General features: G+C 44.3%; 2 protein-coding genes across 2 annotated transcripts; both read left to right on the top strand.

Moving 5' to 3' along the window:
• The first annotated feature begins 10333 nt into the window (after positions 1 to 10333).
• LOC101762574 (sprT-like domain-containing protein Spartan) lies at positions 10334 to 14757 on the top strand. Its single transcript, XM_004985112.3, has 7 exons — positions 10334 to 10583; positions 12145 to 12306; positions 12401 to 12467; positions 12549 to 12614; positions 12686 to 12804; positions 13535 to 13599; positions 13729 to 14757. The coding sequence occupies exons 1-7, from the start codon at positions 10447 to 10449 to the stop codon at positions 14439 to 14441; spliced, it is 1329 nt and encodes a 442-aa protein (XP_004985169.1). The 5' UTR covers positions 10334 to 10446; the 3' UTR covers positions 14442 to 14757.
• A 208-nt stretch (positions 14758 to 14965) lies between these two features.
• On the top strand, positions 14966 to 17024 carry LOC101762170 (50S ribosomal protein L15, chloroplastic). The gene is made up of 3 exons (XM_004985111.4): positions 14966 to 15450; positions 15651 to 15802; positions 16511 to 17024. Exons 1-3 carry the CDS (start codon positions 15012 to 15014, stop codon positions 16730 to 16732), a joined length of 813 nt encoding a protein of 270 aa, XP_004985168.1. The 5' UTR covers positions 14966 to 15011; the 3' UTR covers positions 16733 to 17024.

Genomic DNA, 17024 nt, shown 5'->3' with positions numbered 1-17024 from the left:
TTCAATTTTGAATTTTATATAGAAGTGCGATGAAGGTCGCACTCCATATGGAGTAGCCCCCGAGCCTTAGGTTGAACTGAAGAATCAGGCTGAGGGTCAATCTGTATATGCATCACTTTTCCTTTAAAAATCCAAAGAAAAACTTTTTTATCGATGGACACGTGGCATACAGCCCCCGAGCCTTCAGCCGACTAGTTTGGTGGGTATAAGGATCAACCTTTGATAAACGTGACCATCGCTAGAAAGAGATATTATCTCTTTCATGCCGCTGTGATAAATAATGGATGAAGTTATCCCTTCCATGTTACCCTTGCCATTTGCCTTTCAAACTTCCACACTTTAACCCTAGCACCACCGCCACTGTTCGATCTCCAAACACTAGCGCCGCCGTCCTCCCACCAAGCAGCCGTCGAGCATATGCGACAGAAGAAACTCATGACATCAAGGATGGATAGGAAAGCTACTGCATCCAAATCAGGCGAAGGCGAGAAGAAGAAGACATCTGGCAAAAAAAAGGAGCCGCAGTTGCCAGCACCTAAGTACGGGAAAACCAATCAGACCGCACCGTCAAATCCCGTCTGTGCTTGGAAGCGATCAAATCCGAAGGTGGAGGATATCAAGGCGCTCGTAGTCACCAAGTTACTTCAAGATCAGGACTTCATCAACTGGCAATCTACATATGGCAACGCCTGTCCTTTGGAGACCTGTCCTGATGAGACGGTAAGTTTTGCCTACTTCATTGAGCGAGGCCTTGCATTGCCATCTTCAAATTTCTTCCGGGGTTTACTACATTACTATAAATTGGAGTTGGTTCATCTACACCCTAATGGGATCCTTCATGCTGCAATCTTCATTCGTTTTTGTGAAGCTTTTCTGGGGATCAGGCCGCACTTTCAATTATTTTTGAAAGTTTTTATGTGTGAAGCCACAAGCCTCAAAAGATCATACTTTCTTGGTTGAAGGTGCCAGGATCCAGATGCGAGAGATACTGAGCGCCCAGCATCTGGATTACGAGTTGATAGACTCCAATGCCGGGTGGAAGGAAAAGTGATGCTACATTGGCAACCATGATCCGAAACTACCCAAACTGATAGGGCATCATCCCTCATGGAACAACCAATGGCTTGATGAACCAAAACGTGGAGATTGCGTCCAACTACCCGAGCTAATGGGTAGAATAGCGCAGTTGAAACAAGAGGGTCTTACTGGAATCGGAGTGACGTTCAGCTTTATGAAGCGACGCACCCAGCCCTTGCAATAGAGGTGCCACTATGGCTATCAATACACTGGCCTGGATGATCCCTCCAGATTCTCTCCGGAAGAGATTAGCACTGATGAATTCATGGCGAGGCTCAAACGAATATTCAAAAATATGGGAGATCCCCACTATTGTGTGGGAATTCAGTGCCGCCAATCCGCCAAAGCCTGTAAGTACCCGTGGTGTAGCCCCCAAGTACTTTATTTGAAGTTGTTGGGTTTGCTAACTTATTTTTCTTTGTAGGAAGATATTGATTTTTATTTCTCTGCTCCTCCTCATCCTGAATTTGAACAATCCTGTGAAACTGCTCCTTGCGTGTTTACGTGGGAAGTCATGATAGGCGATGATCAAGAGGAGGAGGTAGTCGAGTCCTTTAGCGGTACTAGTTCTAACATCTCAGATGAAGTCAAGGCTCAGCCATCTTCTAAGGCTGGGTCTTCCTCCGGAGTAAGGAAACACTCGGTTGTTGATGAGCTTAAAGTTGCGATTTCTCCACCACCGAAGAAGAAGCGATCCATTATTGCGAAACGGGTCATGAATAAGTATGTACCCGTGGAAGATGTGCCTCCCACAGTAATTACTTATGAGGAAGGACAAGATCCTAAGTATTGTGTACTCCCGAAAGGTGTTTACAGTATCACCACGTGTCTACTCAGGATGACACTGGTTGGTTTGTAGGTACTCGAAGAGGCAACCAAAGCAGAGAAGGTGGCTACTGTGGCCACTCAAAACAAGTCGCCAATCACTAAGGAGCTAATTGATGTTGAGGAGATTATCAAAGTAATCTTTTCTTTCCTTTCGAGTATTTATTGTAGCTTTTTATCGCTAAAGTTTTGTCTTGCGCAGGAAATCCTCTCATCTGGACCTTGGAGGTCCTGGCTCTAGACCCATGATCGATGGCAGTAGCCTCTCATTCCAGGATGTTGCTCCAGCCCAAGGAAGTCCACTGTCGGAAAATCAAACCGCGACGACAAGTAGTCCAGGTGCTGTGTCTTTTGTAGCAGCGTTGATGCAGAAAGTAATATCATCATTGACTGATGTCATGGTGCCAACCCCCAAGCAACAAGTACCCAAGGAGACAGTGGCTGCCGTGGACATGGCGGCTACTTCTACAGCCCCCACGCAGCCGATTGGGGGTGAAACGACGACTATCTCTAGCACCGTGGCTGCAGATGTAGCCCCCGAGCAAGAGATAGAAGTCGGGGCAGCGACAACCCATGGAACCATGGCCGTCAATTCATCTTCTGAACCTAGGACGTCTGCTAGTCTTGCCATGGTTCCTCATGTAAGCGCGGATGCTGATACTAGCAAGGCTAGCAGGATCACTCTGGAAGACAACCAATTAATTGATGATCCGCTGCTGAACCCGGAGATGATAGCTAGTATCATGGAGATGCACCGTCATCTTGGTAATTATGCAGAGGTGAGTTGTAATTGCCTTGCTCTATTGTCACAATATTTGCAAACTTGTACCCAGGTGATAATGCGAGTACTAATTTTTAGATTTTAGGACATTATCAATTGCTCCCACCGCAAGTCAGAGATGCTCAAGAGGTATGGTGATACCATGCTTCGTGCTGAAGCACTAGAGAAAAAGCTTGCCAAATAAAAAATGTACATCTCCCACTTGATGATGAAGCACGATAGCTCGACGACAGCCTTCCGGAACCAGATTCAAGACCAGGAGGATGAGAAGGAGCGTCCTGTTGCTCACAATAAGTCTCTCAATCACAAAATTGAAGTTAGTCTTGTCTCCTTTGATGTTCGACGACTACTGATTGTATGTCGATTCTTATTAACCCCATACTATTGTTGCGCAGAATATAAGAAATTGGAACCAAAGCTTCAAGCGTTAAGAAATTGGAACCAAAGCTTCAAGCGTTAATCAACTACTGGAAACATGTCTTCTATCGGGTGATAGATCAACACGACAAGCTATTGCTTCATGTTGAGAAGTTGGAGCATGATCTGGAGAAGGAGACACAGATGCGCGAGGATGGCGAGGTTGATCTGGTCAATGCCATGAAGACCATCTGAGAGCACGAAACTGAACTGGAAGCTGCCAAACTCGTTCTGAAGGAGATATCTGAAGCGGCCCAGCCAATAGCGAACATGGTGGAGCCTCTAGTTGAAGGTGTAGAGCCTCGTCCGCTATCTGAAGTACTCAAGGACATGCTAGGAAAATTCACCAACTACATTCAGAAGATGGCGAAGTCTGTCTCCAAGCAACAGCTGAGCTTCATCAAGTCTTTCTATCCTCAAGCTGATTTGGCTCCTGTTGCGGAAGGTATAGCAGAGGACTGCTCTGACGAACTCTTCAAGCAGTACATGTAGGAGATGGACCCCATTGCAGAAGAATTAGCCAATCATCTGGTCCTTGAGTAGTTCTGTATTAAAGCAAACATTAGTTCTATATTGAAAACATGATATGAATGCTTTGTAATGTAAATATTTCTAAGTCTTGTTACAATCTCTGCTGTTGTCGACTTGTAGTTTGAGTGCATCTTACAATCTTCTCTAATATTTGCTCGTATGGTAGATGTAAGTGTCTGCGCCTAAGGCTTCTTTGATGAGCCTCATCAGAAGCTAGTTGTGAGTACTCTTGTTATGTGTTCCTTTATTGCGGTGCACGTGTAATCAAGCTACCTGGTGTTAGACTTCTTTTAATAGAGTCTTATGTACAGAACCTGTCTCCACATCCTCAATGGGCTCGCTTTGATGTTCGCTCAAAGATTTTGGAATTCTGCAAACTTGTTTTTACAAGCCGCGACTGGACAGATTTGTCCGATGGGTTAACTAACTCATGAAGTTTACTGCAGACTTGCTTTGCAAGCTACAATTGGATGATTTTGTCCAGTGAGTTGAATAACTCATTAGAATTTTGCAGACTTGCTATTACAAGCCGTATTTGGGCGATTTTGCCAGGGGAGCTGAATAGCTCGTTGGAGTTTTGCAGACTTATTATTACAAGTCGCAATTGGGCGATTTTGCCTAGGGAGCTGAATAACTCACTAGTAGTACTGCGAACTTGCTTTTGCAAGCCACGATAAGGCAAAAATAAGTAGTCGAATTACGATAAAAATATGACTACTTTGTTGAGTTATAAATCTACAACTAGGGTCGATGGCTAATTACATGATTATGTAAATCTAGATTAAGGATAGAATCGACAGAGTTGCTCGATGTACCATGAGTTGTCGACGTCTTCACCAGAGGGGTGTTGTAATCGATATGATCCAAGTTCGATAACATTGGAGATAATGAAAGGTCCCTCCCATGGTGAGTTGAACTTGTGCATCCTCTTAGTGTCCTGGATACGACGAAGGGCCATGTTGCCTATGTTGAACGATCGTTCTTTGATGTTTCGATCATGATAGCGGTGGATCCCTTCAAGGTATCTTGCGGACTGGGTGAGTGTTGCGCAGCGAGCATTTTCAAGGCTGTCAATGTCTAGACGCCTTGTTTCTTCTGCTGTTCCTTCTACATACTTCTCGACTGTTGGGGATTTCCACATGACATCAGCGGGCAGCACGGCTTGAGATCCATAGATGAGGAAGTAGGGCGATTGCCCTATAGGCTTGCATGGCTGGGTACCGAGTCCTCAGAGGACATTGGGTGATTCTTTGAGCCACTTACCTCCTTTCGTGTTTCCGATATCGTTCAGCCTTTTCTTGAGAGCTTCCAGTATCATCTCATTGGCGCGATCAACTTGGCCATTGGCTCGCAGATGAGCGACAGAGACAAACCGGACATTGATCCCACTGTTCTCGCAGTATTCCAAGAACCCATGGTTGTTGAAGTTTGAACCTAGGTCTATGATTATGCGATTGGGGAAGCTGTAGTGATTAACAAACTCGTCGAGAAAGTCGAGTACTCTATCTGCTTTGGGGCAGGTAACTGGCTTCATCTTGATCCACTTGGTAAAATTGTCAATGGTCACCAGAACTCGGTTGAACCCTCCAGGCGTGGTGGGCCGTGGGCCAATCATGTCTCCCCCCAGCACGTGAAGGTCCAAGAGGGTGGTATGGTGCTCAACTTGTAGGTAGGGACGTGCTGCTGCTTGGCGAAGAATTGGCACCCTTGGCATCGGCGGACTAGTTCCTCGGCGTCAGCGAGAGCTGTAGGCCAATACAACCCTAATCTGAAAGTTTTACCCACGATTATGTGTGAGAACGCGTGGTTGCTGCAAATGCTTTTGTGTATCTCCTCCAGTATATCCTCGGCGTCTTGCCGTAAGACGCACTTCATGAGTACTCCTGACGATACACCTCTTTTGTAAAGCTTGTCTTTAACTAGAACATAGTTCTTGCTGTGCCGTGAGACTTGTTCTGCCCCTGTCTTGTCTGAGGGTAGCTTGTGCTCTTTGATATAATCGATGAAGGGAGCAGTCCAGTCTACATCGATCATCATAACCTTCCAATCTGTCATGGTAGGATCTCGATCAGTGGTTGTTGATGGTGCCTGCTTCGTTATGGATGGCTTGTGTAGCTCATGGACGAAAACTCCTACTAGAACTTAAGTGTGAGTAGATCCAAGTTTTGATAGGACGTCCGCAGCAACGTTGTTGTCGCGGGCGACATGGTGGTACTCCAAACCAGAGAATTTGTTCTCTACCTTGCGTACTTCTAGGCAGTATACGTCCATGTTCTCCTTGTGGCAGTCCCACTCATCGTTGACTTGATTGATCACCACCAGTGAGTCGTCGTAGACCAGCAATCACTTTATTCCTAGCGATACTGTCAGGCGGAGCCCATGCAGAAGCACCTCATATTCAGCTTCGTTGTTGGACACTTCCCAGAAGATTTGCAGGACGTACTTGAGTTGTTTGCCTTTGGGAGATATCAAGAATACTCCTACACAGATGCCTTCGAGCTTGAGTGATACATCGAAATACATGACCTAGTGCACTGGATGCTCTGCAGGCGTTGGTAGTTGATTCTCCCGCCACTCTGCCATGAAATTGACTAGGGCCTAGGACTTGATTGTAGTCCTTGATTTGAATTTCAGGGACCACGCTCCGAGTTCTACTGCTCACTTAGATATTCTTCCTGTTGCATCCAGATTGTGAAGAATTTCTCTAATAGGGAAATCTATGACGATGGAGATCTTATGCTCCTGGAAGTAATGTTGTAACTTGCGCGAGGTGAGCAGTATCGCGTACAGCAACTTCTGGACTGGTGGATATCTAGTCTTGGAATTTGACAGCACCTCGCTTACAAAGTAGATAGGCCTCTATACTTTGAATACATGGTCTGGTTCCAGTCTTTTTCAACCACAATCGTCATGCTGACCATGTGAGTAGTTGTGGTGATGTAAAGCAAAAGTCTTCATTGGGGTTTGGCATCGTGAGGACCGATGGCTTGGAGGGCTTGATCTGCCTCCTCGATCCACTGAAACTTGTCTTATAGCTTGAGTAGTTTCAAGAAGGGTAGGCTTTGTTCTTCAAGCCGTGAGATAAATCTATTAAGGGCCGCCATGCATCCAGTCAGCTTCTAGACGTCCTTGATGCCTGATGGGGCATGCATATCGGTGATGACGGAGATATTCTCGAGGTTAGTTTCAATGCCTCGATGACTGATGATGAACCCGAGTAGTTTCCCAGAAGGCATACCGAAGACGCACTTTGTCGGGTTGAGCTTCCACCGAAACTCTCATAAACTTGCGACCACGTTGTCCACATACGCCACCACGTTGCGTGCAGTTGTTTCTTGAAGCACTCCTGGATTGCCCATTGATATGTAGCGCCTGCATTTTTTCACCCGAAAAATATTGTCGTGTAGCAGAAAGCTCCGTATAGGGTGATGAACATGGTCTTGATCTAGTTTTCCTCCTTGAGAGCTATCTGGTGATACCCCGAGTAGCAATCGAGAAAATAGAGGAGGGCGGATCTAGCTGTGGAGTCGATGACTCGATCGATTCTAGGAAGCCCGAAGGGATCCTTTAGACAATGCTTGTTGCGGTCTGTGTAGTCGACACACATTCTCCACTCCTTGTTGTTTTTCTTGAGCACTAGGACGGGATTAGCGAGCCACTCTGGATGATAGACTTCTTTTATGAAGCCCACTATGAGTAGTTTGGCTAGCTCTTCCTTGATGGCTTCGCTTCTATCTTGTGTTAATCGTCGTAGGCGTTGCCTTTTTTGTGTAGCTTTTGGATTCATGTTGGGTGAGTGCTCGATCAACTCTCTCGGCACCACCTGCATGTCCGCTGGTTTTCACGCGAAGATGTCTCGGTTGGCCCGGAGGAAGCTGACGAGCGCGCTTTCCTATTTAGAATCCAGCCCTGTGCCAATCAAGGTTGTCTTGGAGCTATCACCGGTCTCAAGGTAAATGGCTTTGATGTCTAATTTGCTTGCCAAATTGACCTTGGTTGTCCCCAACTTCTTTTCTAGAGTCTCGAGCTCTGTCGAAGACAGCTTCTTGGATGCGGCGAAGACTTACATCATTGGGTAGTTGCTGCTAGTTCCACGACTTCTGTGTCGCAGTCATACGACTTCTTAAAGTCTTCGCGCAGGGAGAGTACTCCCTTGGGTCATGACATCTTTAGTATTAAGTACACGTAGTGCAGGATGGCCATGAATTTGGCCAATGCCGGTCTTCCAAGGATGGCGTGGTACAATGTTTCGAAGTCCACCACCTCAAGCTATATGTATTATGTCCGGTAGTGTTCTTTGGTCCCAAAGGTAACTGGCAAAACCACTTGTCTGAGGGGTACAATCACATTGCCTGGGACGAGTTCGTTGGGGTGAGCATATCGGTGACGTCGAGGCCCATCTTTTTCAGTGTCTTGACGAATAGAACGTTGAGACCACTGCCGTCGTCGATGAGTACTTTAGTAAGTCTAGAGCCAGCGACAACCGGGTCCAGGATAAGGGGATACTGTCCTGGGTCTGAGAAACTAGTCCATTGGTCCTTCCTGGAGAAGGTAATTGGCACCTCGAACCATTTGAGGAACGTTGGCGTCGCAGGTTCAATGGACATTATCTCACGAAGAGTGAGCTTCTGGGACCGCTTAGTAGCAGTACCCGGGGTTCCACCAACGTTGACGGTGTTGGATGGGTTCTGAAACTTGCCATTGTCACTATCGTCTTTGTCTTCCTTGGCCTTGCTCTTGTCTTTGCAGCCAGATGGCTCTGGTAGGTCCTTCATAACTCTGCATTGACTGAAACAATCTAACACAGAGTGGTTGTGGTATGACTGCCATGGGCATTGTTTCTTCTGGAGCTCATTGAATGAGGGTCTGTCTTGATTTTTGCCGCCACCTTTCTTGGACGGCTGCAAAATTGCCGTGACAATATTGTCTGACTTGCGTTTGCGGTTGTGACCTTCCGAGTAGTTATTTTGGTTATCATTGTTGGGGCGATCGTTGCGGTCCTTGTCGTTGCGTTGACCATTATTCTTATTGTTGTTGTTCCAGCCCTTATTGCGATTAGACTCAAACCTTTCGATGGAGTTCTTATCCAATTATTCGAGCCATGTGAGTGGTGCCGCCTCCATGCATATGGGGAAGTAGATGATTTTGGTATCATCATTTCCCCCAGCTGCTTTGTACTAATAGTGAGTAGCACCGAGGGTTTGAACTTTTTGGGTAGAGTTGTCCTCCTCACATGTCTTGAGAAGGTGGGGAACCCGTTAGTATCATCTCCTAGGTGTTCGAATTCTTCCTCGCGCTTGTGGCGCCGTTCGTCGATGATGGTACGAGCATCGCGGCTGGCGTCGATCTTGTTGCAAAGGTCTTCTACTGGGCGTTCAGGCTCTGGGTTAGCCCCACAGTGGTCACGACCTCCCGAGGGTCCTGCCCGACTACCTTCAGCTCCAGCTTGGCTTGGTCTGGTGCCTCCGAGTTGACTTGGTTCGAGCCGCTAGATTGTGTAATACCCTACGTCCTGTGTGTTAGTTGGATTGAATTGCTTTGGAGGGGGTCCCTGCCCTGCCTTATATTGCTGGGGCCAGGGTTACAGATTGGTTGGTTAGAAGAATAATAGTCGGATACGATTAGGGGAGTTTTACTCTTATTACAACGAGTACTTTCCTAATTCTCGACTAGTTTCTGTCTTTCCATGTGGACTATGCCATCTTACATCAAGGTCTCCATGTCAGATGCATCCGATGTCCAGCCCCATATTTAGTGCTGTCCAAACCTTGTGGTAGACCCTTAGATATATATACGACACCAGTGTTCCATGTAGACCGTTAGCTCATTGTAAGGCAAAGTGTCGCTAGAAACCAAACATCCTCGTACTCCCCATTTGCTCTAACTGATCTAGGTAACGGATTTTGGCGCGTGGATAAGTTCCTCAACCTCAATATCTCCTTTTTTTTATTAAGAGGTCACGGAGCACTTAAGGTCATACCATAACAAATATGTTAATATAACACCAAAGAAGAACCATGAAGGATGATTTTGCATCGAAAGATTTGACTTGTGAGAATGGTGATTTTTGACCTTTAGCGCGTTACTGTATTGCTTTTTTTATTCGTAAAAGTTCATTTTAATCCTCTCATCTATTTATTTTGTCTGCTTAACCTCTAAATGAAATTTAGGCTCACTTTAATTTCCCGAACTATTTCATTTGATTCAATCTATTTCTCTCTTTTTCCTTCGCGTACAAGTTGTATTTTAATTTCAGATTTTGTTAGTTGACTTGTTACATAATGCTCTACGTTAGAAAAATATATTAAATTTTTTTCATGATTACTTTTCATACTTATATCTAAGATCAATTTCGTATTAAATGTTCCTAATATATGAAAATAACCATGAAAAAAATCTTAGTATAATTTTTTAACATAAAGTATCATGTTTTGTATCTGCTCACAAAATTTGAATTCAAAATTCAACTCATACAGAGTGAAATAAAAAAGAGAAATCTAATTAGAGGTAGATTGGACCAGTTTTTTCAAGGAGTAAAGTGTGCTAAAAATTTGTGCGGGTTAAGCGGATGGATAGGTGAGGGAGTAAAATTGAGTTTTTCCTTTTTCTTTATTTTAAACACGTTTAGGCTGCCAATGGAATATCGTAATCTCGTATTTATGGAGCTAAGCACCTCACCAACACAGCTAGCACCCCCTGCCAAATGGCTAAACACATCCAGATTCAGGACCCTGACCCCGGAGGCTTTGCCTAAACCCTCCTCCATCGTCCTCGTCGCCAGCGGCCAGCGCCCCTGGTCTCACCCAAATCCGGCCATGGTGGGCTCGAATCCGGAGCGGAGCGGAGGGGCGCCGGACATCTCCGAGCTATTCTGCCACTACAACTCCCTCTACTTCCGCGATTCCCTCGGGTCGTGCGCCGTCTCGTGGGCAGAGGACCCACTACCCGATCGGTGAGTGCCCCCCCACCTCTGCTGAGTTTTTGAGTGGCATGCGAGTTCGACTTCCGGGGTACGAAATCGAGGGTTCGGATGATGGATTGCTTTGTGGTCGCAAGCTATTGCTTGTTTCATATCTCTTCTGCCTAGATTTGATACATTGCGATGAATTTGGGGGAGAAACTTATCGTAAACGAAGTCTGATTTGGTCCCTCTGGAAGTACAAGACGGGCTATCCTCTCCAATCCCCCATCAATCTGTAATTCTCAGTCTCGTTTCTGTAGAAAACAGTCCAATCCCCACACTAGAATAACCATTAATTCGTGATAACTAAATTTAGTGCATCCAACGGAACACTATGCCTGAGCATAACCGACACTATGCCCTGCACCATGGATAAGGGCTGGAGCTCCCTTTCTATTCTCTGAATATTCTATTTATTTGCTTGTTCATTTAGTGAATTTTGTTGCTGGAGTGTTGCCATGATGGCCTAGTTTTTTTTATAATATATGTCCTAGGTTGATGCTGGTGTTTTCCTTTTCTTTTTCACACGAAATGCCTGGGTTCTTAATAAGAGGAAAGAGGAGATAGGGAAAATGGTGTAGGTCCTTGCACTGTTACCTTTGCACAAGGTATGAACCATTGAAGGCATTGTTTGGATGGATAAAAAGGCGTAGCACTTCCTCACAGTGTATATCACCGACACATTATGATATGCTTGCTTTATGGCCTGAATTTATGATTTGTGGTTGCATTCGTCATGATGGTTTGATGAAGAAATGTAAACTAAGCTATGTTTATTTTGATGAATCTGGATTTTGATTGCTTGGAAAGATGGTATAAGTAATAGATTTTGGCGGGGAAATTTTCTCCAGTTATGGTGTTGTAGATATAAGTAACAAATTTTGGCGGGACTGATATGGTGTGGCATCTGTGACAGCTTTGCAATTGAAGAATATTCCCATTGCCAATTCAAGAATCATCTGTGATAAACAGATTTGGAGTCTCATTGAATTTTCTTTTGAGAGACAGTAATGCGTACATTGTACTGCATAAACTATAGTGGCCAGCGAGTTGATAACAGACTTGTGATTAAGGAACAATCATTGATTGATGCTATTGACTGATTCGTTTGTGCCGAAAGATGTTAATAAGATCATTAAATACTGAGCATTTCTCTTATATTGCACTTTGATCATTTGCAGCCTATTCTTGCATAGCTGAGCAGTGTAATTATGATGGATAACATTAAATGTTTCCTGCATATGTTTCCAAGATGTTGCTGCATGGTCTGTCCCTCGATCATTGTGTCATAGCTGAAAGTTTTGCTTACAGTACATCTTAAATCCACCACATAAAATGCGGAACTTTATCCATACATAGGGTGAATGATCTTAACATCAGGTCACTAACTTGGTACTACAATAAATGGATTTCTGAAGTATGAAATGTGTCATAGAATCATAATTAATTGTATGTAGTTTACCACCCTTAAGTAAGCGATTGATGTACTCATTAGCTGAGTTTGCTTGAAGATTCTTGTATTTTTTTTGTTTTCATAATTCTCCTCCTGCAGTGATGTAAGCACGTGTGACTATTATCCTGGAGGTGGTGGTTGTATTATACTTCTTTCCAAATCCTTATGCGAATGTCATGATGAATCTGATCTGAAGAATGCTTTGCTTCATGAGATGATTCATGCCTATATTTGCATCAAAGACAATAACAGTGACCACAGGTACTTGTTCGATGGCAGCTTGTATTTTTTTAATATACCTCTAATCTAAGTTTGTAATTTCCTTTTGACCCATTTTGAAATTGTGAACAAGCAGTGATCATGGTGCAAAATTTCGGAAACTGATGAATAAAATCAATTTGAGCTCTGTAGCAGATCCCCGTGTAAGTATAAGCCACGCATCAACTGTCAATTAGTCCTAACTTACATATTTCTTGTTAACTCCATTAATTAATTACATTCAGCGACCAGTTGGTGGCTACAGCATAACACTGCTCCATGAGATCAGAAAGAAATACTATCACTACAAGGTAAGAATTAGGACTGCAATAAGTAAACTTTAACTTATATTTTTCACATTAACAGCTAGCGATCTGTGCAGTGTCAAAGCTGTGGAGATTTGATCAAGTCAATCATGATGAAAGTTCCTTCTGGTAATGACTGCATTGAGAGAAAAGGTGCCGATGACCCATGTCAAAATTCTAAGTGTCACTGGCACAGGTATGGATATGCATATGCACTTCATTGCGTATTTGGTGTTACTTGCCTACTAGGTAAAATTAAGAGTGCATCTGATTGACCACAGAAATCTAAGATAACAGTGGATGTTTTCAGCAAAGAACAGTGGCTTGATTCTCTTGGGCTAGGGGCAATATTTATTGCCCAATAGAATACAATGACAGACACATACTGGCACATGTTTGACATGGGCTTTATACATGCAATGAGGCAACTGTTGATCTACATTTTAGTGGCAGAAATAGTCAAGTTCGAATTGAGTAGTTGTCAAGCCATTTCTTAAGTCATTTATTCATACAGGAATTCGATGGATCCTCGAAAAAAAAGAAGGTCAAGGGTTAGGATGTATACCAGGTGTAGACATCTAGACTCAGTTGGATCTTAATGCATCTGAACTCTGAAGTCATGGTCTCCCCCAATTTTGTAACGGAAGAGGTCAAGAGAAGCAACATGATTGAGCTTTGTCACCTAACTAAATAAAGCGTTAGCAGGATATGTATGGAGTTATTGGTTTAGGATAATAGTTCAGCTGTAGTAATTATAATAGATATCCCGATTTGGATAACATCAAGTCCAACAACTATATTTGGGTTATATCAAAAGTATAATAACAATTTGGATTTTAACACCTTATCAAATAAGGATGTGTCAGTTTCATGCTTTGAATATTTTAGACTATCCATATTAATGTATTTGGATGTTTGGCTTGCAGACACAAGCAGCAGTGCTCGGGTAGCTATTGTAGAGTTCAAGAATCATTACCTGGAGGTCCAAAAGGTAATTAACTTCAGGCCTACGTGTTTAAATTATAACATCATATTCTGTTATAAAGTAAGTCAGTTTGCAAATCTAAAATGTGAGCTCTAGTGGAGTTGCTAAATTGCTAATTGTTTCTGATAATCTCAGCGGAAGAAGCACTCACCGAGGGCAAGGCTGACGAAGCTGTCTGCAAAAGTTGGCACTTCACACATACATCAGATCAGGGCAGAAGAAGCAACAAAAATGAGCGGGAAGATGCCTCTGCTGGGTTCCTTCATGTTACTGATAATGCAGTTGGCTGTTCAGGACTGGATTCCTCTTCAAGAGATAGGTCTAACAAGAAAATCAAATTTTCAAAGGATGTTTGCTGTGACCTTCAAATGGCAGAAGCTGTTCATGAGGCACCAAAACGTCCACGAACAGCTGTACTAGAGAACCAAGAGTGCAGCAGACGGAAGAAAAGGAAACAAAGCAAGCTGGATGGTTCATACTCGGTAATAATTGAGTGGTTGAATTACTATTGTTATAGTGAGTCGGATGAAGATGAGGTGCCATTGGTCAATAAGCGAACAGAAAGAAGACGACGGCAAAAAATACATGAAATTTCTATAGCCAGGGAATCCCGCAATTATGTTGAGTCTGGACACTCAACTTCTCACACAGGTGGTTCTTGCTTGCAAGATCCAGGGGACAACAGCAAACTTGAAATTGTGCCAGCTTCTCAGCCTGAAGAAATATCCTGGCCAATTCATTCGGTGGGTAGTAATGGAGTTGCTGGAAATCAAGCTGGCCATGAATCTGTGTCTTCTCCATTGGATTCACCAATTAGAGGTGAAATTGTCGACATTTCAGATGGTTGAGTGCAAGAGTTTCTTGTTAGTTCATTATAACTGAAGCCTGGATATAGTACAATGTTAATGGTTGTAAATACCAATGTTTTAAATCTCCGGCTATGGGGTTTAGTAGTAGGAATATAAAATAGCTAATAGTGGAGCTAAATGATGCTGCTTAAATTGCTATAGCCGGAGATTTAAAACCTTGGTTTGTGTTATGCACCTTTCAACTTCTAGACGGTAGACATCGCAGACTGCTGAAGCCGTCCTGTGCAGCATGTGTCTGCCTTTGTACATGAGTTTTCTTTCCATTAATTTATACCTTTGTATATAAGTTCTGTTTGTTCCTTTTGCATTTCACATTTTCACCGCTTTTCCTGGTTGTAAACGTTTCGCAAGGGTAACCCGTAACCCATATCCGTTTGGAACGCCGTTTTTTTTTTTTTGGAGAATTTCTCGCGTTCTGGGTGGGCCAAGGCTATTTGATGAGCAAGCCCAAAATAGAAGGGAGAGAGGCCCATGGCGTCCTTATTATCTCTGTCCCAAACCGCAATTATCCGCTTCTATCCACACTCGCTCGCCGCTCCAACGGCAGCCATGGCTTCCATCACCCTCCTCTCCCTCGCTCCCACCGCCACCTTCCTCCACATCCCGGCCTCCACGTCCACCTCCTCCCCCTTCGCCGCCGCCCCCGGAATCCTCACCAGCCGACGGCCTGCGCCCCGCGCCCTCCCGCTCCGCGCGCGCCCGCCGCAGCGCGTCACCGTCGTCTGCAGCGGCGCTGCGGCGGCAGCCGAGGCCTCAGATGCCGCGGCGCCCACGGAGAAGTTCCGGCTCGACAACCTGGGCCCGCAGAAGGGGTCCCGGCGGCGGCCCAAGCGGAAGGGGCGCGGTATCTCGGCGGGCCAGGGCGCGAGCTGCGGGTTCGGGATGCGTGGGCAGAAATCGCGCTCGGGGCCCGGCGTCCGGCGCGGGTTCGAGGGAGGGCAGATGCCGCTCTACCGCCGAATTCCCAAACTACGCGGCATTGCCGGCGGTGAGTTGCTCGATTCAAGCTTCCCTTAATCCGCTCAATTGAAGCCACTCTCTGGTACAGGCAAATACTTGTTCAGCGTCGACATTGCCCATACTAAATTCAAGGCACATAATCCATTGTGTTACCTGATGCGAGTTATTTTTGTGGAAACGGCGGTAATTGAGAAGTTGCCTGACGCGAGTTCCACCATGCCTTTTCAGGAATGCACATTGGGTTGCCGAAGTATGTGCCATTCAATTTAAAAGACATAGTGCGTGGTGGGTTCAAAGATGGTGACGAGATATCACTGGAGACCCTGAAATCCCGGGGTTTGATCAATCCATCAGGCAGGGAAAGGAAGCTTCCACTGAAGGTATATATGATGATTACTCTTTTGTTGCTTTCTTAAAATTTGTTTTGTGGAATGGTATTTGTGATGCGAATTAATGCATCCCAAAATACGAGTGCCTTCAACTTTCAAGGGTTTAGTTTAGCTCTTGGCCAGTGAGAACAACGTGTTGTCCGAACCTGCTGTCCAGGATGACCTTATTGTACCCACGATTTGAAGCAAAGAATCAAAGTGCAGTCAGAGTTTTATTTGTATTTGTTGTTGGAGCGAGTGATCAGTGTTCTTATTTTTTTACTTCTTAAATGTTGCTGTATCTTTCCTGAATTCACCTGTGCTATTGTTTTACTTCTTAAATGCTGCTGTATCATTTCTGAATTCACCTGCGCTAATGGTATATACAAAGTTTAGCCACTTAAGTTAGAAGTCATCTGCTAGGACTTAAAGTCCTGGATCAATTTTTTATCTGCTTGTGTTAGATGAGTAGTTGAGTACCCCTTCTAGTGTTGAATGGCTTTGTTGGTACAGTTTGGCAATAGTCCCATTGGCTATTTGTAGGATCTACAATAACTATAGTCTTCCAATATCTGCTAACATTAACATGAAGTAGTATCTGGATTCTGGACTTCCAGCAAACACATGTGCTATAACATTACTCTAGTATTTTTACCTGGTTACTTTTGCAATCGGATTTTGTTTGGCCTGCATGCTTACTCTTTGTTCAACTGTCTGTAGATTTTAGGAGATGGTGATGTATCAGTCAAGTTGAACATCAAGGCTGGAGCATTCTCAGCAGCGGCTAAAGAGAAGCTCGAGGCAGCTGGTTGTAACCTGACTGTACTGCCTAAACGGAAGAAATGGCTTTCACAGAATTATCTGAAGAACCAAGCCCGTGCAGAGGAGTACTTTGCCAAGAAAAAAGGCAGCGCTGGTGAATCTGATGGCGCCTCTGCATAGATTCCTATATGATGTACTTCTCTTCTTCCCTTTCCTTTAGCATATTCTTATTGCTCTCTTTTTCTCTTGGTTATTCGTATATCATGAATTTTGTATCTATGCGATATGCGGTTATTTTCTGCCCCTTTTTGTGAAATGTGAACAACATCGCTGTGTGATATGCCCTGGTGCTTCTGGAGATCTTTTTCAATGAAAGCCTGTAATCATATGTGTAAAAAGAAACCCATAGATCAGGCTGAATGTAAATCCACTTCCAAAAAGATAATCTATAAAACCAGAATCCTTGCCCTTA

Source organism: Setaria italica, chromosome IX (assembly GCF_000263155.2).
Source record: "Setaria italica strain Yugu1 chromosome IX, Setaria_italica_v2.0, whole genome shotgun sequence".
NCBI lineage: Eukaryota > Viridiplantae > Streptophyta > Magnoliopsida > Poales > Poaceae > Setaria > Setaria italica.
This window is presented reverse-complemented; position numbering and strand designations above follow the sequence as displayed.